The following is a 26,434-nucleotide window of genomic DNA, read 5'->3' on the forward strand; positions in this document are numbered from 1 at the left end:
GGGAAGGAGATCCACCAGCGACACACCACCCACGCGGTCAAGCAGCCGTCCATCTACCACCCGCGAGCACTGCTGCCACGCCTAACGGGGCCACCGTCCTAGGTCCAGAGTTCTCCACGAGGACCGAAGCGAGACCCAGGCCGGCGCCGAAGCCAACGCCGGGAGTCAGCCGAGCGCCGCCCTGGCGCAGGTCTTGGTGACGCCTCAACGCGCCAGGAGGTTCCGCGAGACCAACTGACGCGGGGAAGGGAGGAGTTTCCGCCACCACCGTCGGCCGCCCGGGCTTAGCCTGGCGGCGTCCTCCGGCGGTGGCGGGGGGGGGGGGGGGGGGGGGGGGGGGGGAGGAAGAGAGAAGACGGTGACCCCGGCAGCCCAACGCGGGGGCGATCCACTTTTTCGGTAGCGAAAGATGTCTTAATGGCCGGGATGATTTGGCACTTGAATCGACCGACGGTTTGGGTGGTTTTTTTTCTCCTCATTATTAATTTGAGGTTTCGCAAAGTTTAATTCGATGCTAAATTAACCGAGAGTCATACTATCATTTGTTACAAAATAAGTCACGCGGAACAGATCATCACTAAATGCTAGACCGTCCAACAAAAAAAACCCGTCCGGTCTGGATGTCATTCAGAATTTAGCAATTTCATGCGCTACCTCATTTTCATCTCTATTGATCATCCTTGGAGAAAATTTCCTAACGCCTCTTTCTTCAAGTCCACAAAGGCTGATATTTCCAAGACATGATTAGACAAGTAGTTCTTCATGAATAGACAGTCCATATCCATAATGATGGGATTTTGTAGAGCCAAATCAATATGAAGAACCGTGAGGCAAGATTGAAGCTCTCCTTCCTCCACACTTGAACGGAAACGGTGGAAGTCCCAGGAAGACAGAATGACCACACCTCTATGATCTCTCGGCACAATACCAATGCTTGCACAAAGATCATCAGCCAGGTAGCTTGCTTCAACATTTAGCTTAACAATTCTTACCGGAAGCACCTCCCGCACACACCTGAGGACGAGAAGGGCAAAAAATGAAGTCTGGTTAACAATGGACTTACATTTGTCCGTACACGATAGATATGAGTCCCTTCTCATGCCAGCAAGGGCATCTCCAGTGGTAACCCACAAAAAACCTCCCACATCGTCCACGGACACGGATGCAGGAGATAGTCATCCAACTATAGCCACATACATCCTGCCTTTCGGATTTTTTTTAGTCCGCATGATCAAGTAGCCGCATGCAAAGGGCACAGAAGTTCAAATAGCCGCATGCAACACTAGTTCAAATTTTAAAAAGTTCAAATATTTTACATCCCAATGTTGTTGTCCTCTTTCACCGCCCACTAATGCTCAATCAGATTCTCCTTGAGCTGCTCGTGTGCATTTGTATAAACTCCTCAAATGTGCTGGATTCTGGTGCGGAAGTTGGATAGGATCACCCATGTTCTCAAATTCCAGAGCCGTGGCAACATCGTCACCCTCATTCTCGACGATCATGTTGTGGATGATCACACAACATGTCATCACCTCCCACAAGGTCTTCGGATCCCATTGTTTTGCAGGTCCACGAACAACTGCAAAACGAGCCTGCAGAACTCCAATAACCAGATAGTAGCGCATGTTGTACTCATGCCCATTGACAGTATAGTGGCAAGGAGGAGCTTTCCCTTCAATCAGCCTCGCAAATAACGGCGATCGTTGCAACACATTGATGTCATGTGAGACCTGGGCATGCCAAAAAAGCGTGCCAAATCCAAAGATCCTATGATGCATGCAACTGCTTCAAGAATACTGGTGGGCTTCTTAACATGACCCTGATATTGCCCTTGTAAAGCCTTCGAGCAGTTCTTCCATTTACAATGCATGCAGTCAAGAGACCTAAGCAAACCTGGCCACACTCTTGCTTCTGAGATTGCCAGAAGCCTCTTGGCGTCTGCCACAGTTGACTCTCACAGGTACCGAGGCCCGAACACCTCGACCACGGCAGTTGCAAGCCTGACCATGGCATCTTCACATGTACTCTCAGACATCCGTAGGTACTCGTACCACGAACCAACGACCGTGCCATATGCAAGCATCTAGAGTGTGCATGTGCACTTCTGGTAACTAGAGAAGCCAATCGTTCCCACAACGTCCTTCTCCACGATGAAGTAGTCATCGTACGACCGTATGCCATGGTACAAACGATCTAAGACGGTCTTGCGCATCCGAAAACGCTGGCAAAAATGGTCAGTGAAGAGTGCATTTGGGGCAAAGTAGTCGGCCATCAGTGTCAAATGCCTCCGTGCCCTGTTGCGGTTGAGCACGCGATGACCCTTGATCGAACCCTTGAAATTGAGAACATGATCCTCCGCACGCTCCGCGTCTTCAAGGACCGCCTGCATCATTGTCGTCTCATCGGAGGACTCAACATACTGCTCGTATATGTACTCCAAATCGAAATTCATTGCTACAAACAAGAAAGGATAGCTATTTTTAGCTCCGGCGATTCATCGACCAGTTGTCGGGGATGGTAGAGGATGGTACCTGGCGGGGCCGTCGGAGGACAAGGGGTTGAACGGAGACGGCGGAGAAGCGGCAGGAAGCCCTGCTGGATTGCTGGAGGTGACGGGGACGCAAATTTCCGGCAGGGGTGTGGTGTCATGGCCAAGGTAGTGGAGCTGCCGCGACGGCAAAAGAGAAAGAAGGAAGAAGAGAAAATGGGGAGGATGGAGTCGCGGGGTCCGGAAAGGGTTTTGGATGGGCATGTGGTGTCGGATTCGTATGTTTCGTGTGTCTTGACTCCCGCATACCTCCCCCACTTTTGTCTCCTTTTTGCGGTAGAAATCACGTCCGTTCCGCCTCGCGGGTCGATACAAGGCCGCGTTGGATCGCTTCCGCGGTCCGGACAGTGTGGTCCGGATGGTTGCGGGGGGTTTACGGGTCTACCTTGAAGATGCCCTAAAGCTCATTCACATATTATCCAGCAAGATGACCGAAGCCCTTACAGAGGCCTTTCCATCACCAGAAATTGCATTGTTCCTCAAATATCAGGCCCTACATAAGAAAATCAACAATTTAGATTGATGGCCCTCGTTGATCTTTTTTAATAAAAGGACGAACCACCCATGACCACCCTGAATTAGTAATTCCTCCTCGGGGAGGTCTCAAATCTCTCTGAGAGCATCTACTGTTGGGCGCCTCTAGCCGGTCTTAAACGTCCGGGCGAACGGATCGGTCATTGAGTGGTAAAAAAAGTTGAGCCAGCCGGGCACCTAAAACCGGCCCTAAACACCCAGGTTGTCCGGCATCCCTCATATTCAGCTCAAATCTAGAGCAGATATGAGGAGGCTCGGGCGCATCCGTCACGTCATCCCGGCCCACTATGGCTCACCCCAACTCCAGTAAATTCAACATCGGGAGCAAACCCTAGCTCACTACACTCTCTCGCGGTGTTCTCTGTTTATTCTCCTTCCACTCCCATCCAATTCCCATGTCCTCTCCGGCAACCATGTCGACAAGGGTGGAGGTGATGGATCTGACGATGATTGGGATGCATTCCTCCGTGATTCGGCTGGCGACTAGGAGCTGTCACTCCGCATCAAGTTGTAGCTCTCGAGGGTGAACACGTGAAACATCTACGACCCTGCTCTGTCCCGTTCCGCAACACTGATGTTGTAGTGGGCCCGTCCCTCACCGTGCAGAGCTCTGCAAGGTGCACCCGCTCCATGCCGTTGGTCCGTTGCCGCCGTCCTAACCCTCTGACCGCTGCTTCTCAAGGGACAACAGTGGATGTTAATGCCTGCTTTGCCGGCACCACAGATGCGCTCGCCCGAATCTGAGGCGCACGTCGCCTGCCGCGAGAGGCAGTGGGCAAGGGAGAGGGCGGCGTCGTTGGAAGCGGTCGCACAGTCCTTCTGCGGCCGCCGTAGGATGTCAGTGATGCTCGATCATGAGGAGTGGGTCCTCGTGGGTCTATCGCCGCTCACTTATCATGGCGAAGACGGACTCCCGCCGGATCCATCAGAAAAACGCAAAAAGGCACTCCGGGTTGGGCTAGAGTCGTCCACGCGTGAGGCAACCAATGCATCGGGGAAGGCAGTGAGGGTAGTGAAGCTCAAGAGGTAGCAGGACTGCGTCGTTTGAAGGATTGCGGGTTACACCTCCTGCCGCCGATGCCTACCTGGAAGCCTAAAGCACCGCCGAAGACCGGAAGGGCAAAGGGCCGGAGAGAAAGTGGTGAAGCAAGGCCCTCTCTCCGTGTTTATTTCCGTTATTAGTAATCTTAGTTTAGAACTTGTCTGTCGGCTAAACTGTGCTGGTTTTTTGGTGATCGATTATGTGGATTATGTCCGTTAGTTGTCGATCTCTACGTCTGTTTGCTGTCACATTTCTATGTCCGTTTAATGATCTACGAAGTTCAGTTTTACGTTGCATGCTTTAGTATGAATACAAGGTTACCTGATATAAGATACACGGCTGCGGATGCGACAATTTACAGATTGCCGGCCAGCTTACACGGACGCGTCGGAACGTGGCTGCGGACGGTGCTGGATTTGACAAATCCGGCTATAAATGCCCTCACAAGCCTGCGAAGTGTACGGACTTTAGGACAAGCCAAGAGAGCGTGAAACACATCCTTTTCTATTACTCCACAAATCATACACATCCTGCGAGCGACCTGGTCATGTATGATTCTTGAAGACTGGACTGCCACAGCCATACTATCGGCACACCAAGGCAAAAGTTTTAACTTTAGGCGAAACATTAGCCTTCCAAACGAGATTCCAAAGTTTCCTACCGCCATCTGAAGCTCAATTATGTTGAACCTATCCATAGATGCATAGCACTTCTTACCGAAGAAACGCGATTCTTCTCATAGTAGCAAGCGACAAAATCACCACGCCAAAGGAAGGGATACGTACCACATGTGACACCATATACGTTTTTGGGTTTTATTTTTATCATTTCTTGACGCCGCGTGTAAACTACAGTTGGACGTCCGCCGGCTCCGCGCAACTGAAGTTGCACGCCCGCCGGCTGTGCACGGCTACATATCCACCGGCCATGCACAGCTGCAGTTACACGCCCACTAGAAAGAAATTTTTAGTTAACAATGTTTTACATTTCGTTTCCCTATTTAACACTGAAGAAATATTTCTTTCCTATCTAACACCAACTTTAATTTTTTTTTATGATAACCCCAACTTTAAATTTTGTTCCCAATACAACACTTCCAGCCATTTTTTAACCTAACGGTGTTAAATAACATGTGAAATGACAAGTTTACCCCTGGTGCCGGCTACAAAAACTCCTCGAGGCGGGTGGGGGGAACAGCTACCGTGCAGGGGAAACATGTCGGAGAGATTTGTTGGTCATGTCGCTCCTGCATTTTTATTATATTTCTTAATCTTTTTTCTGTTGTACAAGCAGTCTTGACGGTGCTTATATGCACGACGAGAGACTTGATTAGAACTAGAAAACCTAAGTCTAATATAAAGAAAATGATTGCATAGATGTTCGAGGGCGGAATTGTCATTTCATGTGCCATTTAACACTGTTTGCAAAAAAAAGGATGGAAGTGTTATATTGGGATAAAATTTAAAGATTGTGTTAGATAGGGAAGAAATATTTTTTCAGTGTCAAATAGGGAATAAAAATTTAAGATGGTGTTAAATAAGGAATTTTCTCCGCCCACTAGCCATGCGCAACTGCATGTGCACTGGTCAGGTGCAACTACATTTGCATGTCCGCTGACCTTGTGCAATTATATTTATGTATTTTATTTGATTTATTTAGCTTCAACTGAAAAAACAACAAAATTTATATTAAGGTATTTTGAAAATATAAAGTGAACGGGAAAATTATATGCTGATGTCAGTAACTTATTGAGATCTAATCACACCGTTAATATATTCCATTTGCGTGTTGCTGTTGAGAAATGCATATCATCTTAAAAAGTGAAGCGCATGCCTTTGTTAAATTAGAAAAAATGGCTACAATTGAAAACCATGCGTGCATGTATATATAGGTTTCACTGATGAGAGGGTGTTTGGTTGGCCTTATCTTGCAGATCATAATTGTGCCTGATGCTCAGCAAGTTTCGTCCATAGATGTGCATCCGACGGAGCCATGGTGAGAGCGTCAGTTTGTTCTATAATGTGTGGTATATTGTACCAGCTACGTACAACTATAAACTGTATGTTCAATTCATCCATCCTTTGCACACAATTTATATGCAGGATTTTGACGACAAATCACGTAGGGATCATTCGTGTTTGGAACTACCACACAATGGTAGGCCGGTACTATTAATTTATCATGCATGCGTACATTCAGAACCGACTCAAGTTAATTGCTAATACATATGCATATGTTCTCTTGCCGGACACAGGAAACGCTGGACTCCTTTAAATTAGTGATATATGAACCAGGCAAGCATATGCTTACTTTCTAGCAGACTTGATTAATCTTTCACGTTGTAATTTGTTGATCACACACCACAAAGCTAAATCGTACCCCTTCGAACATATACTAATTCCGCTCAGTTGCATGCATGCAGTTTGTGCGGCAAAATTTATAGCAAGGGAGAAATGGATCATCACGGGTGATGGTAATGGGGTGATCCATGTGTACAGTTACGACCAAAACCAACATGACAAGACCTTGGATGCTCAAGATAGTTGCATCACAACTTTGGTTGTGCATCCAACGCAACCTTTTGTGCTGTCATTATCTGATGATGAAGATGACCCATTGATCAAGCTTTGGGACTGGGACAGGGGCTGGGAATGTACTCGAGAATTTCGGGGACACACTAACAAAGTGATGCAAGTAACGTTTAACCCAGAGAACAAGGACTGTTTTGCTAGTGCTTCCTGTGATGGCACGGTCAAGGTTAATTAATCTGCTTACTTTAGTTCTTCTTATGTTTACGAAAAAAACTTTAATTCTTCTTATCAAATTTGTTAATGATTTAATTTTTATGCACTTAAAATAACTGGCGTTAAATGACTCATAGATCTGGAGCATCTGTTCCGATAAGATCACCACACTGAAATTGGGTGGTCAAAGCCTGCTCTGTGTTGATTACTTTACACGCCGTAATCAACGATATCTGATCGTGGGCTGTCAAGACAAGACCGCACAGGTGGATGTGGCCTCTTCCCTGCATACATCATATACTCTTAACTCAATCATAATATATACAATTAATCGTAGTTAGCTACCAAGTTGCCATATAGCACGCTTCTAAAAAAAATGTTCCTTATTTGTTGTTGCTGAATCAAGATCTGGAAATTGGAGATGAATGGATGTTTTGACAAGCTAGAAGGGCATGCAGGCCATATCAGTGCCGTCAGTTTGCACCCGGAGCATCGATTGTTACTTACAGGTTCACTTGACGGAACCGTACGCGTATGGAACTCCATTACCTACAAGTACGTATGGCTTCAACTTTACTACAGCCACTACATATATAGCTGAATTTCCATGTGTAGGATTGTACAGTGATTGTAGACACTACATTTTCAGTTGCATAGTTAACAGTGCGTTCCCCTCCTAACATGATAGGCTTGAGAACATAATTGGTTTCAACCTCGGTGCAGTTTATGCTTTTGGATGCATAAAGGGCTCAAGGTAATTGGCAATGAATTTCATGTGTGTCCTTTCTCTAGTATACTATTCCCTCCGTTCCAAAATTATTGTCATGGTTTTAGTTCAATTTAGTTCAAATTTGAACTAAAACCATGACAATAATTTTGGAATGGAAGGAGTAGTTAATTGGAAAATTCCCAATCTGGTTTGTTTCATTTTGCTAAACATTGTAAGCAAAAAAAAAAAGGAAATGAACTGTGTGACTTGTTGAAGTTCAATCTACAAAACTTAACAAGTAAGGTATGCAATACTTTATGTTTGAGAGCTTAGGTATAAATGATTATCACGGGTCTGAATACATTCATATTTGACAACAAACAATTGGTTTGGTGCCTAGTGGGTTGGTTGTACACAAATTCACCATGGACCAAACGTCAGGCTTGATGTCCAGTGCGTCTCATTAGGTCAAACTATTCAGGCCTCCGTTTTCATCTCTCTCTCTCTCTCTCTCTGTGTGTGTGTGCGCGCGCGCGCGCCTCTACATCAAACAGCGGGCACATCCATATTTGTTAAGTTCAGAGTGTCAAACGTTCACAATGTCGTACTCCCTCCTTTCCGGTTTATAGGGCTTATATCAAAATTTTAGTTTTTTCATTTTATAAGGCTCAATTTGGTTGTTCCCCATCACATGTTCAGATTTCAAGGTGCATTAAATCATTGCATGCAAGTATTAAGAGAAAATTGACCAATGCATGTAATTTATGCATGCATACATTGCAATTAATGCATTGGTAAACATACTTTTTTAAGAAAACAAGAGCATTAATTGGGTGCTTTTGCAAACTACAAAAAGTATTTCACCACTCACCATCTACCTTGGTTGGTGATATTTTTGAATTGAGCCTTAGGAATAGAAGTGGCGCACCTCCTGAAATGCAACCAGGCACTAAATAACTCAATCATCTATGCTATAATTGGATCAACATCCAACCCGGATGAAGAAACAATTACATATGTTAACATTGGATTGCCATCCAGCCTGGTTAGGGAAACCCCGTGCAGTCATCTCCCGTTGGTTTACACCCCCAAAGTTCATAGATCCTTTGTTCTCCACAGTTAGTACTGTTGCCCAGGCACGGATAAAACTGGATGGCTCGTAGATGATGTGCAAAAGTTTAGAAATTTGGATTTATTAAAAGCAAGCTCATTACAACAATTTTTTAATGCCCACACTAAAGCGCAAACATCAATACATATTCGTGCCTTAAGCTTAGTGGGAACTCCCATCAATCAGTTACCACTTGCCAAACATATTTTCCATTCTAGTTGGAGATGGTAGATTAAGCGCAACATGTAGCAAATAAATTCGTCGGTGGTGGTAGTGGTTGTTTATATATGTGAGTCTAAGTTTGTACTTGATAAACACAATCATATTTTGTGTGATGAAGTATTTCACAACCTTGCTCATCTTGTATTTGATAATTACATATTTGTGACATCGTCTATTAATCTTCTCAATTCTTACGCAACATTCTGACTGATCTTTTCAGGATGGTGGTTGGGTGTCATGAAGGAATAGCAATGGTGAAAATTTCTTTGCCTTCAGCATCAAGGTGTTAGAAGAGAGTACAACGAAGAAATATTATGAACATAATAAATGCATTTATTGGTTCAATATTTGATGTAGACAATTGAACTTCATAAATTTCACTTGGCACCAGCTACCAAGAACTTTCCTAAAAATACATGTATTATTTGCTTCCACAACATTGATGTGTTTAATTATGACAAACTATGCTAGCAACTTGTATGGATTGTTTGGGAATCATTGCTGCTCAGAATAGTTTTGTCGGGTACCTCAATGGTACGACAATTGCACATGATTTACTTGGTATTGGGACGTCACCTTAGTCCAACAGATGGACACGAGACATAGATTTTGCCCAGATTCCGCCCCCCTAGTCATGTTTAATCATGTTTTAAAATAGCAGGCTATGACAAATAGCGGCGGTCCTTCAAATAAGCTATAACGGGGCTATTTCAGAATTTTTCCAGACAATTATACATAACCCTATAGCCTATCATTTAGCGACACCCTACTCAAACCGCTATAGCGCGGCAATAGCCGGCTATTTAAAACATGTTAAGATGTAATTAAGGAGTGGATCTAGGTAGAGTGTCATAGATTAGTCTGGATTTCGTCATCAGATGCCAACGTGTGTTAATCTTGGTCCTCCTCCATGGTGCAGCATGCCCTTATCGACCGAAACGATTCTGCATCTACTACTATTACACCACACATTGACCGCTATCTAGCATGCCTCTAGTGTATTAAGTTCATGAAAAATGGAGTAATGTCTTAAGCAAGATGAGATGATGTAGACAAGATAAAGTCACGTATGAGTAAACCCCATCTTTATACCATTGATAGCAACGATACATGCGTGTCATGTCCCCTTCTGTCACTAGGATTGAGCAAGGCAAGATCGAACCCATTACAAAGCACCTCTCCCATTCCAAGAAAAATCAATCTAGTTGGCCAAATCAAATCAATAGATCAGAGAGAAATACAAAGCTATAGTAATCATGCATAAAAGATTTCAGAGAAAACTCAAATAATATTTATGGATAGATCTGATCATAAACTCACAATTCATCGGATCCCAACAAACACACCGCAAGAAGTCAATACATCGAATAGATTTCCAAGAATATCGAGGAGAACATTGTATTAAAGATCAAATAGAGAGAACAAGACATCTAGCTATTAAGTATGGACCCTTAGGTCTGTGGTAAACTAACCACGCATCATCGGAAGGGCAGCAAGGATGATGTAGAGCCCCTTTGTGATCTAATCCCCCTCTGATAGAGTGCCGAAAAAGTCCTCGAGATGGGATCTCGTGGTTCTAGAACTTGCGGCCGCGTAAAAAGTATTTCCTGGACTCCTCTGTTGGTGTCACGATTTTAGAGATTTTATAGAGGCAGAGTTAGGTAAAACGGAGCCACGTGGGCCCCACAAGCCACCAGGGCACGCCCTGGTGCCTCTTGGGCCCACGCTTCACCATCTGGTATTCTCTCGAAGCTTCTAGTGTCTCATTTATCCCGAAAAAATCTCCAAAAAGTTTCATGGCATTTTGACTTCACTTGGTACTGATATTCTGCAAAACCAAAAACAAGCAAAAAAACGGTAACTGACACTGGGCACTAAGTTAATAGGTTAATCCCCAAAAAATGATATATAATTGCTTGAAAGTGTATATAAAACATCCAAGATTGATAATATGATATCATAAAACAATCAAAAATTATAGATACGTTGTAGACGTATCAGTGCCCAACAATAATTTGCTCACCCATGATACCTCTCCAACGTATGTATAATTTATGGAGTATTCATGCCATGTTTACAACAATTTTATATGGTTTTGGTATGATTTGGATGGAACTAATCCGGACTAACGCTGTGTTTAGCAGAACTACCATGGTGTTGTTTTTTGTGCAGAAATGAAAATTCTCCAAATGCAATGAAACATTTTGATGATTTTTTTGAACAAAAGAGGCACTAGAAGCTTCATAGGAGGACCAGAAGGTAAAGGAGGTGAGCACAAGACACCTGGGCATGCCAGGAGGCCCACCCACACCCAGGTGGGTTGTTCCCACCTCAAGGCCCATCTTCGCGTGATTCCAACGCTGAAAATCCTATAAATAGAGAAACCATCAGAAATAACCCTAGATCAGATGTTCCACCACCGCAAGCCTCTGTAGCCATGAAAAACCATTCGGGAGCCCGTTTCGGCACCCTGCCGGAGGGGGAAATCATCACCGGAGGCCATCTTCATCATTCGTATGGCCACAATGATGAGGAGGGAGTAGTCCACCCTCGGGGCTGAGGGTTCATACCACTAGCTATGTGTTTCATCTCACTCTCTCTCTCTCTCTCTCTCTCTCTCTCTCTGTCTCTCGTGTTCTTGATGGAACGACCTTGATGTATCGCGGGCTTTAATATAGTTGGATCATATGGTGTTTCTCCCTCTCTATCTTGTTGTGATTAATTGAGTTTTCCCTTTGAGATTTCGTTTTATCGGATTGAATATTTTTTTGGATTTGAGAGCACTTGATATATGTCTTGCATATGAATACCCGTGGTGACAATGGGGTATTATATTGATTCACTTGATATATGTTTGGGCACTCAACTTGCGGATTCCCGAGGTGACATTGGGGTAATCTTTGCATAGGGGTTGATGCACGTTTTCATCCTTGTTTCTCTGATAGAAATCTTGGGGCACTCTTTGAGGTTCTCTGTGTTGGATCAAGTACTATGTATCTGAAATTGTTTGATGCGTATCATATAATTAACTCATGGATACTTGTGGTGACATGGGAGTAAGGTGACATTAGAGTTGGTTGATGCATATCATATGGTGTTATTTTAGTATGAACTCTTGAATAGATCGAATGAAAAGAATAACTTTAAGATGGTTTCGTACCCTACAAACAATTTCTTCGCTAGGTAAGAACTTTGGAGTGTTTCTCCGCTAGATAAGAACTTTGGAGTGATTCTTCATCACACGTTGATGGATGGTTATATCATCCAATTAGATTAGCATTGTTGAGAGATTGCACTAGCGAAAGTACACACCCTAGGCCTCATTTTCAAGCATTGCAATACCGTTAGTGCTCTATTTTATCAATTGCTACCTTACTGTTTTTTATTGTTCCTATTACAAAAATCAATATCTACTATCACTACTACACATGTATTACCATCTCTGCGCCGAACTAGTGCACCTATACAAATTACCATTGTATTTGGTGTGTTTGGGACACAAGAGACTTTTTGTTATTTGGTTGCAGGGTTGTTTGAGAGAGACCATCTTCATCCTACGCCTCCCACGGATTGATAAACCTTAGGTCATCCACTTGAGGGAAATTTGCTACTGTCCTACAAAACTCTGTGCTTTGGGGGCCCAACACGAGTCTACAAGAACAAGTTGTGTAGTAGACATCAACCCACCGTTTGCTATGTGCTTGAGAAAGAAACCTCTAGTGAAAATTATGTCCCCCGGGTCTACTTCTATCATATATAAAAACACAAAATACCTTGCTGCAATTTTATTTCTTTTATTTTGTTTTGCAACTCACTTTATTATCTACCACTACAAGATTTAATCCTTTCAAGTAACCGCCAAGTGAAGGAAATATGCCCTAGAGGCAATAATAAAGTTATTATTTATTTCCTCATATCATGATAAATGTTTATTATTCATGCTAGAATTGTATTAACTGGAAACATGATACATGTGTGAATACATAGAAAAACATAATGTCACTAGTATGCCTCTACTTGACTAGCTCATTAATCAAAGATGGTTATGTTTCCTAGCCATAGACATGTGTTGTCATTTGATTAACGGGATCACATCATTAGGAGACTGATGTGATTGACTTGACCCATTTCCGTTAGCTTAGCACTTGATCGTTTAGTATGTTGCTATTGCTTTCTTCATGACTTATACAAAGTTCCTATAAATATGAGATTATGCAACTCCCGTTTACCGGAGGAACACTTTGTGTGCTACCAAACGTCACAACGTAACTGGGTGATTATAAAGGAGCTCTACAGGTGTCTCCGAAGGTACATGTTGAGTTGGCGTATTTCGAGATTAGGTTTTGTCACTCCGATTGTCGGAGAGGTATCTCTGGGCCCTCTCGGTAATGCACATCACCATAACCCTTGCAAGCAATGTAGCTAATGAGTTAGTTATGGAATGATGCATTACGTAACGAGTAAAGAGACTTGCCGGTAACGAGATTGAACTAGGTATTGGATACCGACGATCGAATCTCGGGCAAGTAACATACCGATGACAAAGGGAACAACTTATGTTGTTATGCGGTTTGACCGATAAAGATCTTCGTAGAATATGTAGGAGCCAATATGAGCATCCAGGTTCCGCTATTGGTTATTGACCAAGAATAGTTCTAGGTCATGTCCACATAGTTCTCGAACCTGTAGGGTCCGCACGCTTAACGTTACGATGACAGTTTTATTATGAGTTTATAAGTTTTGATGTACCGAAGGTTGTTTGGAGTCCCGGATGTGATCACGGACATGACTAGGAGTCTCGAAATGGCCGAGACATAAAGATTGATATATTGGAAGCCTATATTTGGATATCGGAATCGTTCCGGGTGAAATCGGGATTTTACCGAAGTATCGGGGGGTTACCGGAACCCTCCCGGGGGTTAATGGGCCTTAGTGGGCCATGAGAGAGAAGAGGAGGGCCGGCCATGGCAGGCCGCGCCCCCCCCAGTCCGAATAGGACAAGGAGGGGGGGCGGCGCCCCCCTTTCCTCTTTCCCTCCCCCTTTCCTTCTCCACCAAGGCAAGAGGGGGGAGTCCTACTCCCAGTAGGAGTAGGACTCCTCCAGGCGCACCCCTAGGGGTCGGCCGCACCTGCCCCCTCCCTCCTCTATATACGGGGCCAGGGGGCACCTCTAGACACACAAGTTGATCTTCGTGATCGTTCCTTAGCCGTGTGCGGTGCCCCCCTCCATCATATTCCACCTCGGTCATATCGTTGCGGTGCTTAGGTGAAGCCCTGCATCGGTAGAACATCATCATCGTCATCACGCCGTCGTGCTGACGGAACTCATCCCCGACACCCTGCTGGATCGGAGTCCGGGGATCGTCATCGAGCTGAACGTGTGCTGAACTCGGAGGTGCCGTACGTTCGGTGCTTGGATCGGTTGGATCGTGAAGACGTACGACCATATCAACCGCGTTGTTATAACGCTTCCTCTTACCGTCTACAAGGGTATGTGGATAACACTCTCCCCTCTCGTTGCTATGCATCACCATGATCTTGCGTGTACGTAGGAAAATTTTGAAATTACTACGTTCCCCAACAGTGGCATCCGAGCCTAGGTTTTATGCGTTGATGTTATATGCACAAGTAGAACACAAGTGAGTTGTGGGCGATACAAGTCATACTGCTTACCAGCATGTCATACTTTGGTTCAGCGGTATTGTGAGATGAAGCGGCCCGGACCGACATTACGCGTACGCTTATGCGAGACTAGTTCACCGTTACGAGCACTCGTGCTTAAAGGTGACTGGCAGGTGTCTGTATCTCTCACTTTAGTTGAACCGAGTGTGGCTACGCCCGGTCCTTGCGAAGGTTAAAACAACACTAACTTGACGAACTATCATTGTGGTTTTGATGCATAGGTAAGAACAGTTCTTGCTCAGCCCGTAGCAGCCGCATAAAATTTGCAACAACAAAGTAGAGGACGTCTAACTTATTTTTGCAAGGCATGTTGTGATGTGATATGGTCAAGACGTGATGCTATATTTTATTGTATGAGATGATCATGTTTTGTAACCGAAGTTATCGGCAACTGGCAGGAGCCATATGGTTGTCGCTTTATTGTATGAAATGCAAACACCCTGTAATTGCTTTACTTTATCACTAAGCGGTAGCGATAGTCGTAGAAGCAATAGATGGCGTAACGACAACGATGCTACGATGAAGATCAAGGTGTCGCGCCGGTGACGATGGTGATCACGACGGTGCTTCGGAGATGGAGATCACAAGCACAAGATGATGATGGCCATATCATATCACTTATATTGATTGCATGTGATGTTTATCCTTTATGCATCTTATCTTGCTTTGATTGACGGTAGCATTTTACGATGATCTCTCACTAAAATTATCAAGAAGTGTTCTCCCTGAGTATGCACCGTTGCGAAAGTTCTTCGTGCTGAGACACCACGTGATGATCGGGTGTGATAGGCTCTACGTTCAAATACAACGGGTGCAAAACAGTTGCACACGCGGAATACTCAGGTTAAACTTGACGAGCCTAGCATATACAGATATGGCCTCGGAACACGGAGACCGAAAGGTCGAACGTGAATCATATAGTAGATATGATCAACATAGTGATGGTCACCGTTGAAACTTCTCCATCTCACGTGATGATCGGACATGGTTTAGTTGATTTGGATCACGTGATCACTTAGATGACTAGAGAGATGTCTGTCTAAGTGGGAGTTCTTAAGTAATATGATTAATTGAACTTAAATTTATCATGAACTTAATACCTGATAGTATTTTGCTTGTCTATGTTTGTTGTAGATAGATGGCTCGTGATGTTGTTCCGTTGAATTTTAGTGCGTTCCTTGAGAAAGAAAAGTTGAAAGATGATGGTAGCAATTACACGGACTGGGTCCGTAACCTGAGGATTATCCTCATTGCTGCACAGAAGAATTATGTCCTCGAAGCACCGCTGGGTGCCAGGCCTGCTGCTGATGCACCTGACGATGTTAAGAACATCTGGCAGAGCAAAGCTGATGGCTACTCGATAGTTTAGTGTGCCATGCTTTACGGCTTGGAACCGGGTCTTCAACGACGTTTTGAATGTCATGGAGCATATGAGATGTTCCAGGAGTTGAAGTTAATATTTCAAGCAAATGCCCGGATTGAGAGATATGAAGTCTCCAATAAGTTCTATAGCTGTAAGATGGAGGAGAATAGTTCTGTCAGTGAACACATACTCAAAAGTTCTGGGTATAATAATCACTTGATTCAACTAGGAGTTAATCTTCCTGATGATAGTGTCATTGACAGAATTCTTCAATCACTGCCACCAAGCTACAAGAGATTCGTGATGAACTATAATATGCAAGGGATGGACAAGACTATTCCCAAGCTCTTCGCAATGCTAAAAGCTGCGGAGGTAGAAATCAAGAAGGAGCATCAAGTGTTGATGGTTAATAAGACCACCAGTTTCAAGAAAAAGGGCAAAGGGAAGAAGAAGGGGAACTTCAAGAAGAACAGCAAACAAGTTGTTGCTCAAGAGAAGAAACCCAAGTCTGGACCTAAGCCTGAGACTGAGTGCTTCTACTGCAAGCAGACTGGTCACTGGAAGCGGAACTGCCCCAAGTATTTGGCGGATAAGAAGGATGGCAAAGTGAACAAAGGTATATGTGATATACATGTTATTGATGTGTACCTTACTAATGCTCGCAGTAGTACCTGGGTATTTGATACTGGTTCTGTTGCTAATATTTGGAACTCGAAACAGGGACTACGGATTAAGCGAAGATTGGCTAAGGACCAGGTGACGATGCGCGTGGGAAATGGTTCCAAAGTCGATGTGATCGCGGTCGGCACGCTACCTCTACATCTACCATCGGGATTAGTTTTAGACCTAAATAATTGTTATTTGGTGCTAGCATTGAGCATGAACATTATATCTGGATCTTGTTTGATGCAAGACGGTTATTCATTTGAATCAGAGAATAATGGTTTTTCTATTTATATGAGTAATATCTTTTATGGTCATGCACCCTTGAAGAGTGGTCTATTTTTATTGCATCTCGATAGTAGTGATACACATATTCATAATGTTGAAGCCAAAAGATGCAAAGTTGATAATGATAGTGCAACTTATTTGTGGCACTGCCGTTTAGGTCATATCGGTGTAAAGCGCATGAAGAAACTCCATACTGATGGACTTTTGGAATCACTTGATTATGAATCACTTGGTACTTGCGAACCGTGCCTCATGGGCAAGATGACTAAAACACCGTTCTCCGGAACTATGGAGCAAGCAACTGATTTGTTGGAAATCATACATACTGATGTATGTGGTCCAATGAATATTGAGGCTCGCGATGGGTATCGTTATTTTCTCACCTTCACAGATGATTTGAGAAGATATGGGTATATCTACTTAATGAAACACAAGTCTGAAACATTTGAAAAGTTCAAAGAATTTCAGAGTGAAGTGGAAAATCATCGTAACAAGAAAATAAATTTTCTACGATCTGATCGTAACAAGAAAATAAATTTTCTACGATCTGATCCTGGGGGAGAATATTTGAGTTACGAGTTTGATTTACAATTTGAAACAATGGGTATATCTACTTAATGAAACACAAGTCTGAAACATTTGAAAAGTTCAAAGAATTCCAGAGTGAAGTGGAAAATCATCGTAACAAGAAAATAAATTTTCTACGATCTGATCCTGGAGGAGAATATTTGAGTTACAAGTTTGGTTTACATTTGAAACAATGTGGAATAGTTTTGCAACTCACACCACCCGGAACACCACAACGAAATGGTGTGTCCGAACGTCGTAATCATACTTTACTAGATATGGTGCGATCTATGATGTCTCTTACTGATTTACCATTATCATTTTGGGGTTATGCTTTAGAGACAGCTGCATTCACGTTAAATAGGGCACCATCAAAATCCATTGAGACGACGCCTTATGAACTGTGGTTTGGCAAGAAACCAAAGTTGTCGTTTCTTAAAGTTTGGGGCTGTGATGCTTATGTGAAGAAACTTCAACCAGATAAGCTCGAAACCAAATCAGAGAAATGTGTCTTCATAGGATACCCAAAAGAGACTATTGGGTACACCTTCTATCACAGATCTGAGGGCAAGATTTTCGTTGCTAAATTCGGATCCTGTCTAGAGAAGGAGTTTCTCTCGAAAGAAGTGAGTGGGAGGAAAGTAGAACTTGATGAGGTAACTGTACCTGCTCCCTTATTGGAAAGTAGTCCATCACAAGAACTGGTTCCTGTGACAACTACACCAATTAGTGAGGAAGCTAATGATATTGATCATGAAACTTCAGATCAAGTTTCTACTGAACCTCCTAGATCTACCAGAGTAAGATCCGCACCAGAGTGGTACGGTAATCCTATTCTGGAAGTCATGTTACTTGACCATGGCGAACCTACGAACTATGAGGAAGCGATGATGAGCCCAGATTCCGCAAAATGGCTAGAAGCCATGAAATCTGAGATGGGATCCATGTATGAGAACAAAGTATGGACTTTGGTTGACTTGCCCGATGATCGGCAAGCCATTGAGAATAAGTGAATTTTTAAGAAGAAGACTGACGCTGATGGTAATGTAACTGTCTACAAAGCTCGACTTGTTGTGAAAGGTTTTCGACAAGTTCAAGGGGTTGACTACGATGAGACTTTCTCACCCGTAGTGATGCTTAAGTCTGTCCGAATCATGTTAGCAATTCTGCATTTTATGATTATGAAATTTGGAAAATGGATGTCAAAAATGCATTCTTGAATGGATTTCTGGAAGAAGAGTTGTATATGATGCAACCAGAAGGTTTTGTTGATCCAAAAGGCACTAACAAAGTGTGCAAGCTCCAGCGATCCATTTATGGACTGGTGCAAGCATCTCGGAGTTGGAATAAATGCTTTGATAGTGTGATCAAAGTATATGGTTTTATACAGACTTTTGGAGAAGCCTGTATTTACAAGAAAGTGAGTGGGAGCTCTGTAGCATTTCTGATATTATATGTAGATGGCATATTATTAACTGGAAATGATATAGAATTTCTGGATAGCATAAAGGGATACTTGAATAAAAGTTTTTCAATGAAAGACCTCGGTGAAGCTGCTTACATATTGGGCATCAAGATCTATAGAGATAGATCAAGACGCTTAATTGGACTTTCACGAAGCACATACCTTGATAAAGTTTTGAAAAAGTTCAAAATGGATCAGGCAAAGAAAGGGTTCTTGCCTATATTACAAGGTGTGAAGTTGAGTCAGACTCAATGCCCGACCACAGCAGAAGATAGAGAGAAAATGAAAGATGTTCCCTATGCTTCAGCCATAGGCTCTATCATGTATGCAATGCTGTGTACCAAACCTGACGTATGCTTAGCAATATAAGCTTAGCAGGGAGGTACCAAAGTAATCCAGGAGTGGATCACTGGACAGCGGTCAAGAACATCCTGAAATACCGGAAAAGGACTAAGGATATGTTTCTCGTTTATGGAGGTGACAAAGAGCTAGTCATAAATGGTTATGTCGATGCAAGATTTGACACTGATCCGGATGATTCTAAATCACAAACCGGATATGTGTTTTTATTAAACGGTGGATCTGTAAGTTGGTGCAGTTCCAAACAAAGCGTCGTGGCGGGATCTACATGTGAAGCGGAGTACATAGCTTCTTCGGAAGCAGCAAATGAATGAGTCTGGATGAAGGAGTTCATTTCCGATCTAGGTGTCATACCTAGTGCATCGGGACCAATGAAGATCTTCTGTGATAATACTGGTGCAATTGCCTTGGCAAAAGAATCCAGATTTCACAAGAGAACCAAGCACATCAAAAGATGCTTCAATTCCATCCGGGACCAAGTCCAGGTGGGAGACATAGAGATTTGCAAGATACATACGGACCTGAATGTTGCAGACCCGTTGACTAAGCCTCTTCCACGAGCAAAACATGATCAACACCAAGACTCCATGGGTGTTAGAATCATTACTGTGTAATCTAGATTATTGACTCTAGTGCAAGCGGGAGACTGAAGGAAATATGCCCTAGAGGCAATAATAAAGTTATTATTTATTTCCTCATATCATGATAAATGTTTATTATTCATGCTAGAATTTTATTAACCGGAAACATGATACATGTGTGAATACATAGACAAACATAATGTCACTAGTATGCCTCTACTTGACTAGCTCATTAATCAAAGATGGTTATGTTTCCTGGCCATAGACATGTGTTGTCATTTGATTAACGGGATCACATCATTAGGAGAATGATGTGATTGACTTGACCCATTTCCGTTAGCTTAGCACTTGATCATTTAGTATGTTGCTATTGCTTTCTTCATGACTTATACAAAGTTCCTATAACTATGAGATTATGCAACTCCCGTTTACTGGAGGAACACTTTGTGTGCTACCAAACGTCACAACATAACTGGGTGATTATAAAGGAGCTCTACAGGTGTCTCCGAAGGTACATGTTGTGTTGGCGTATTTCAAGATTAGGTTTTGTCAGTCTGATTGTCGGAGAGGTATCTCTGGGCCCTCTCGGTAATGCACATCACTATAAGCCTTGCAAGCAATGTAGCTAATGAGTTAGTTACGGAATGATGCATTACGTAACGAGTAAAGAGACTTGCCGGTAACGAGATTGAACTAGGTATTGTATACCGACGATCGAATCTCGGGCAAGTAACATACCGATGACAAAAGGGAACAACATATGTTGTTATGCGGTTTGACCGATGAAGATCTTCATAGAATATATAGGGGCCAATATGAGCATCCTGGTTCCTCTATTGGTTATTGATCGAGAATAGTTCTAGGTCATTTCTACATAGTTCTCGAACCCGTAGGGTCCGCACCCTTAATGTTACGATGATAGTTTTATTATGAGTTTATAAGTTTTATGTACCGAAGGTAGTTCGGAGTCCCGGATGTGATCACGGACATGATGAGGAGTCTCGAAATGGTCGAGACATACAGATTGATATATTGGAAGCCTATATTTGGATATCAGAATCGTTCCGGGTGAAATCGGGATTTTACCGAAGTACCGGGGGGTTACCAGAACCCTCCCGGGGGTTAATGGGCCTTAGTGGGCCATGAGGGAGAAGAGGAGGGCCGGCCAGGGCAGGCCGCACGCCCCCTCCCCCCTAGTCCGAATAGTACAAGGAAGGGGGGGCCGCACCCCCCTTTCCTCCTTCCCCTCCCCCCTTTCCTTCTCCACCAAGGCAAGAGGGGGGAGTCCTACTCCCGGTGGGAGTAGGACTCCTCCAGGCGCACCCCTAGGGGCCGGCCGCACCTCCCCCTCCCTCCTTTATATACGGGGGCAGGGGGCACCTCTAGACACACAAGTTGATCTTCGTGATCATTCCTTAGTCGTGTGCGGTGCCCCCCTCCACCATATTCCACCTCGGTCATATCGTTGCGGTGCTTAGGCGAAGCCCTGCGTCGGTAGAACATCATCATCGTCATCACGCCATCATGCTTATGGAACTCATCCCCGACACCCTGCTGGATCGGAGTCCGGGGATCGTCATCGAGCTGAACGTGTGCTGAACTCGGAGGTGCCATACGTTCGGTGCTTGGATCGGTTGGATCGTGAAGACATACGACTACATCAACCGCGTTATTATAACGCTTCCGCTTACTGTCTATGAGGGTACGTGGATAACACTCTCCCCTCTCGTTGCTATGCATCACCATGATCTTGCGTGTGCGTAGGAAAATTTTGAAATTACTACGTTCCCCAACACCAAGGGGACTGACAACCCCCTTGTTCGCATTGGGTCAAGTATTTGCTTTTGTGTGTGTAGGTGCTACTAATAAGGTTCTGTGTGGTTCTCCTACTGAACTGATAACCTTGGCTCTTAACTGAGGGAAATACTTATCTCTATTGTACTGCTTCATCCTCTCCGCTTTGTGGAAATCCCAACGCAGCTCACATGTAGTGGGAAGAATTCCTGGCTCCGTTGTTGAGACATCAGCAAAACCTAGCAATTACCTTCGCACAAACTATCATCTACTTGCTCTTTTTTTTATTTGTAGTTGCCTCTTGTTTTCATCTCCTCCACTTCTAAATTTGTTTTTAGAAAAACAGAAAACAAATTGTTTGCTTGCGTCGTTCGAAGTTGCTATCATGTCTCAATTTTAGAAAGTTATTGTTGAAAGCGCTAGTGAAGATAGTGCTAGTGAATGTCTAGAGGAGAAACTAATTTTTTTGCATATTAATCATGATCCTCTGGATAACAAAGGTCCTACAAATTTGAAAACTAAAATATATCATGTGGCTAGCGTAAATAGTATTGCGAAGAATATTATTCAGGAGTTGTTTAATTGCAAGTCATGCCAATAATTAAAGGATCTATTATTGATAAAACAAATTGCTTTGTGGATGCTATTGCTATGCTTGTGGTTAAGTTAGAAAGTATCTTTTTCATATTCATTTGGCTTTACAAAAGATATTTTATGAACTTTCCAATATACATGATCCTAAAATTTGAAAGATTGCAACTATTTTCCTTATGCATGAATTTGACTTTATAATTCAGGAAGTTAGGGACATCTTTGCATTTTATAAAATAGATTTTAAGCATCCCCATAGAGAAGAAGTTCTTCATGACAAAGACAATATACATAGGTTGAATCTAAAGATTATTTTGCGTATGGTGAAAATCTTAGGAGAAGAGTCCCTTATGATGAAATTATTAAAACTTTGTACCACCATACTTGTGATAAATTCGAATGGATAAATAAGGGGATTGATGATGTGTTTAGTGATGATTGGTTTGAAAATAGGGTTATAGATCCTATTGATGATGAAATACATGTTTTGTATGATGATATTCATGGTGATGGTTCGGAGTTTGAAGTAATGAACGATAAAACTACCGAGCAAAGTCCTTTTAAATATTTAAGTTTTCACACTAGGAAAGAAGAACATGAGAGGAGAGAACTAATGAGCAAAGTTATGGATGACTTGATCAAAAAGGACATGGGAATGGAGGATGGCCATACTTGAAACTATGAATTACGCCTAGCTAGGGGCGTAAAACAATAGCGCTTATTGTGAGGCAAACCAATAGTTATCTTATTTTTCTTATTTTCTTTCTGGTTTTTGTATCCACACAATTATTCTACTATTATGATTGTGTTTTTATGTTTAATTAGTGTTTCTGCCAAGTAAAGCATTTGGGATTATTTGGTGGATAGTTCACTTGATTCTGTGGAAAAACAGCAACTTTTGCGCCTAGTACTGGAATTTTTAGAATTCAATGAACATGATAAAATTCTGAATTTTTTACAAATTATTGATATAAAAATTGCACATGTTGTCCTAATTTTTTTTCAGAATTTTGTAATTACAGAAGTATGGTCGTTGTTCAGATCATTACAGACCGTTCTGTTTTGACAGATTTTGTTTTCGTTGCATAGTTTGCTTGTTTTAATGATGCTATGAATTATATCCGGGGGTATAAGTCATGGACAAGTTAGAATACAGTAGGTAGTATGTAATAATAAAATATGAATGAGTTTACATCAGTACCTAAATTTTCTGATTTGCTAGTTATAGTAACGGATCTCACGAGGTTTCTGTTGAGTTTTGTGTGCTGAAGTTTTCTAGTTTTGAGTGAGATCACGATGGATGAAGGAATAATGAGCGGCAAGACCCTAAGCATGGGGATGCCCAAGGCACCCCAAGGTAATATTCAAGGAGACCCAAGCGCCTAACCTTGAGGATGCGTCAGATGGCGTCCCCTCTTTCGTCTACAAACCATCGGTAAATTACTTGGAGCTATATTTTTATTCATCACATGATATGTGTTTTGCTTGGAGCGTCATGTATTATAAGAGTCTTTGCTTTGTTTGCTTTTTAGTTTGCCACAATAATCTTTTATTGAACACACCTTTTTAGAGGGACACGCATTATTCATGATTTGTTAGAATACTCTATGTGCTTCACTTATATCTTTTGAGCTTGGCACTTGCTCTAGTGCTTCACTTATATCTTTTATAGCAGGGCGGTGGTAATATTTTAAAGAAATAGTTGCACTCTCATGATTCTCTTATATCTTTTTGAGAGTCTAATAAATAGTAATGGCAATATGCATGTGTTATGAAATTGGTCCTAGTATGATAGGTATTCAAGAGGGATATAATAAAAAAAATTCATGTAGATCAGGGAATATGATAAGGTTGATTCCTTGCAATAGTTTTGAGATATTAAGATGGAAATGTGTGGGAGGTGCTAGCGAATGATTGTGGTTTAGTAATAGTATTGGTGTTAAGGTTTGTGATTCCCGAAGCATGCACGTATAATCTCTAGTTATGCTAAGAAGTTGGAGCATGATTTATTATTGATTGTCTTCCTTATGATTGGCAGTCGGGGACGAGCGATGGTCTTTTCCTACCAATATATCCTCCTAGGGGCATGCGTAGTAGTACTTGGCTTTGAGGGCTAATAAACTTTCGCAATAAGTATGTGGGTTCTTGATGAGTAATATGAGCCCATGGATTATACACACCCACACCTTTCCACAATTTGCTTGCCTCTTCGGTATCGTCCATTGCCCTTTCTCACCTTGAGAGTCGGTGCAACTTCGTCGGTGCATCCAAACCCTGTGATATGATACGCTCTATCACACATAAGCCTCCTTATATCTTCCTCACAACAGCCACCAACCTAACTGTTATGGCATTTCCATAGCCATTCCGAGATATGTTGGCATGCAACTTCCACCGTTCTTTTTATATGACATAGATCATCATTGTCATATTGCTTTGCATGATCATATAGCCACTTCACCATTATTTGGGCCTAGAGGAAGGCATTGGGAAGTAATAAGTAGATGATGGGTTGCTAGAGTGACAGAAGCTTAAACCCTACTTTATGCGTTGCTTCGTAAGGGGCTGATTTGGATCCACTAGTTTCATGATATGGTTTGATTTACCTTAATACTTATTTTGTAGTTGCAGATGCTTGCAATAGGGGTTAATCATAAGTGGGATGCTTGTCCAAGAAAGGGCAGTACCCAAGCACCGGTCCACCCACATATCAAATTATCAAAGTACCGAACGTGAATCATATGAGCGTGATGAAAACTAGCTTGACGATAATTCCCATGTGTCCTCGGGAGCGCTTTTCTCATTATAAGAAATTGTCCAGGCTTGTCCTTTGCTACAAAAAGGATTGGGCCACCTTGCTACACTTTATTTACTTTCATTGCTTGTTACCTGTTACAAATTATCTTATCACAAAACTATCTGTTACCTACAATTTCAGTGCTTGCAGAGAATACCTTACTGAAAACCGCTTGTCATTTCCTTCTGCTCCTCGTTGGGTTCGACACTCTTACTTATCGAGAGGACTATGATAGATCCCCTATACTTGTGGGTCATCAACGACCTTGATGGGGTGACCTTGAAAGTAGTGATGCAGCTTACGCGAGGCCACCAGCAGTGCAAGCAAGAGCTTCTAAGGCATGGGGTATCGTGCCCTTGCATCCTGCAGCACCGTGCTGACGAAATGCACCGGATGCTCGATGAGGGTGGGTGTGCTGATGAGGTCCATGCCCTCCGGATGGTTAGGCACCTCCTGAGACGACGGAGCCCCTAGCACCTGGCTGCCTAGTGAGGCCCGTTCAGCCCTGGGGGCGTCTTCCTGTTGAGGCTGGTGTCCATCTGCCGAGGCCGTGGTCTTCGCGAGGCCTTCTTGGTCTTGTGCTGCCGTGGCAGGGGCCGTGGCCGGTCGTGATGCATCCTTGACCTGGCGCTCTTCCCGAACCGCCACGTGGTTATCTCTATGGTGGCTATCTCTATATATAGAGGCCCTGGTCCTCTTCCCAAATATTGAGCGGGAAGGGAGCCAACAACGGCCATTTCTAAAGGGGACAGCTAGTACAAGCTATCCTGACTAAAGGTGGTCTTCGACTGCCAAAGGCACTAGCAATGACGTCGTCTTGGGCTCCACGGTTAACTCTATCCTACCGTCATGCTGGTCTTGGTCTTGTTGCACCGATATGGAAACCTTTGCTTGATGCCTCAGTACTCCACACCTGTGCTTGCCCCCTTTGCACCAAAGAGGAAACGAGGACACTACGCAGGCTGGTGCCTGCCTGGTCTCGATTGTCATGGCTTGTGTCATGAGCATCTCGCGAGGTACCCCTTGCCTTGATCTCTCCGCCTCCTCGCGAGCCTGCCTGGCGAGGCCGCCCCTGGGAAGCCTTGTGTCGTCCGCCCCGTGAGGCTTGGCCCCTCGCGAGGGTCTTGACCTGGGTTGATGAAGACGGGCCGTATTGGGCCACCGCTGAGCCACGCCACAGGCCGCAGGAAGGCAAGTCTGGGGACCCCCGTTCCCAGAACGCCGACAATGGCCTTGGCCTGCGCCAAGATGCACTGGGCAAAGATGGACGCCACGAAGCTAATGACCGAGGGACCGCCTGCGGGTAAGGAGCACCGCACACCCGAACTGTATTTTGACAATGTCTTGGAGGGATCCCGCCTTGTGGCGGAGCA

At 43.4% G+C, this 26,434-nt stretch overlaps 1 protein-coding gene across 1 annotated transcript; it reads left to right on the forward strand.

The window, feature by feature from the left end:
- Window positions 1–3,806: 3,806 nt before the first annotated feature.
- On the forward strand, window positions 3,807–9,281 carry LOC123067339 (coatomer subunit beta'-2). Its single transcript, XM_044490175.1, has 6 exons — window positions 3,807–3,957; window positions 6,547–6,881; window positions 7,006–7,134; window positions 7,275–7,423; window positions 7,557–7,622; window positions 9,131–9,281. Exons 1-6 carry the CDS (start codon window positions 3,807–3,809, stop codon window positions 9,198–9,200), a joined length of 900 nt encoding a protein of 299 aa, XP_044346110.1. The 3' UTR covers window positions 9,201–9,281.
- The last annotated feature ends 17,153 nt before the right edge of the window (window positions 9,282–26,434 follow it).

This window comes from Triticum aestivum, chromosome 3B (genome assembly GCF_018294505.1).
Source record: "Triticum aestivum cultivar Chinese Spring chromosome 3B, IWGSC CS RefSeq v2.1, whole genome shotgun sequence".
Lineage (NCBI taxonomy): Eukaryota > Viridiplantae > Streptophyta > Magnoliopsida > Poales > Poaceae > Triticum > Triticum aestivum.

Coding starts and splice junctions, on each gene's coding strand:
- LOC123067339 (XM_044490175.1), top strand. CDS start 3,807: ATGCGCTCGCCCGAATCTGAGGCGCACGTCGCCTGCCGCGAGAGGCAG. Junction 6,882..7,005: donor CCTGTGATGGCACGGTCAAG/GTTAATTAATCT, acceptor AATGACTCATAG/ATCTGGAGCATCTGTTCCGA. Junction 7,623..9,130: donor GGATGCATAAAGGGCTCAAG/GTAATTGGCAAT, acceptor TGATCTTTTCAG/GATGGTGGTTGGGTGTCATG.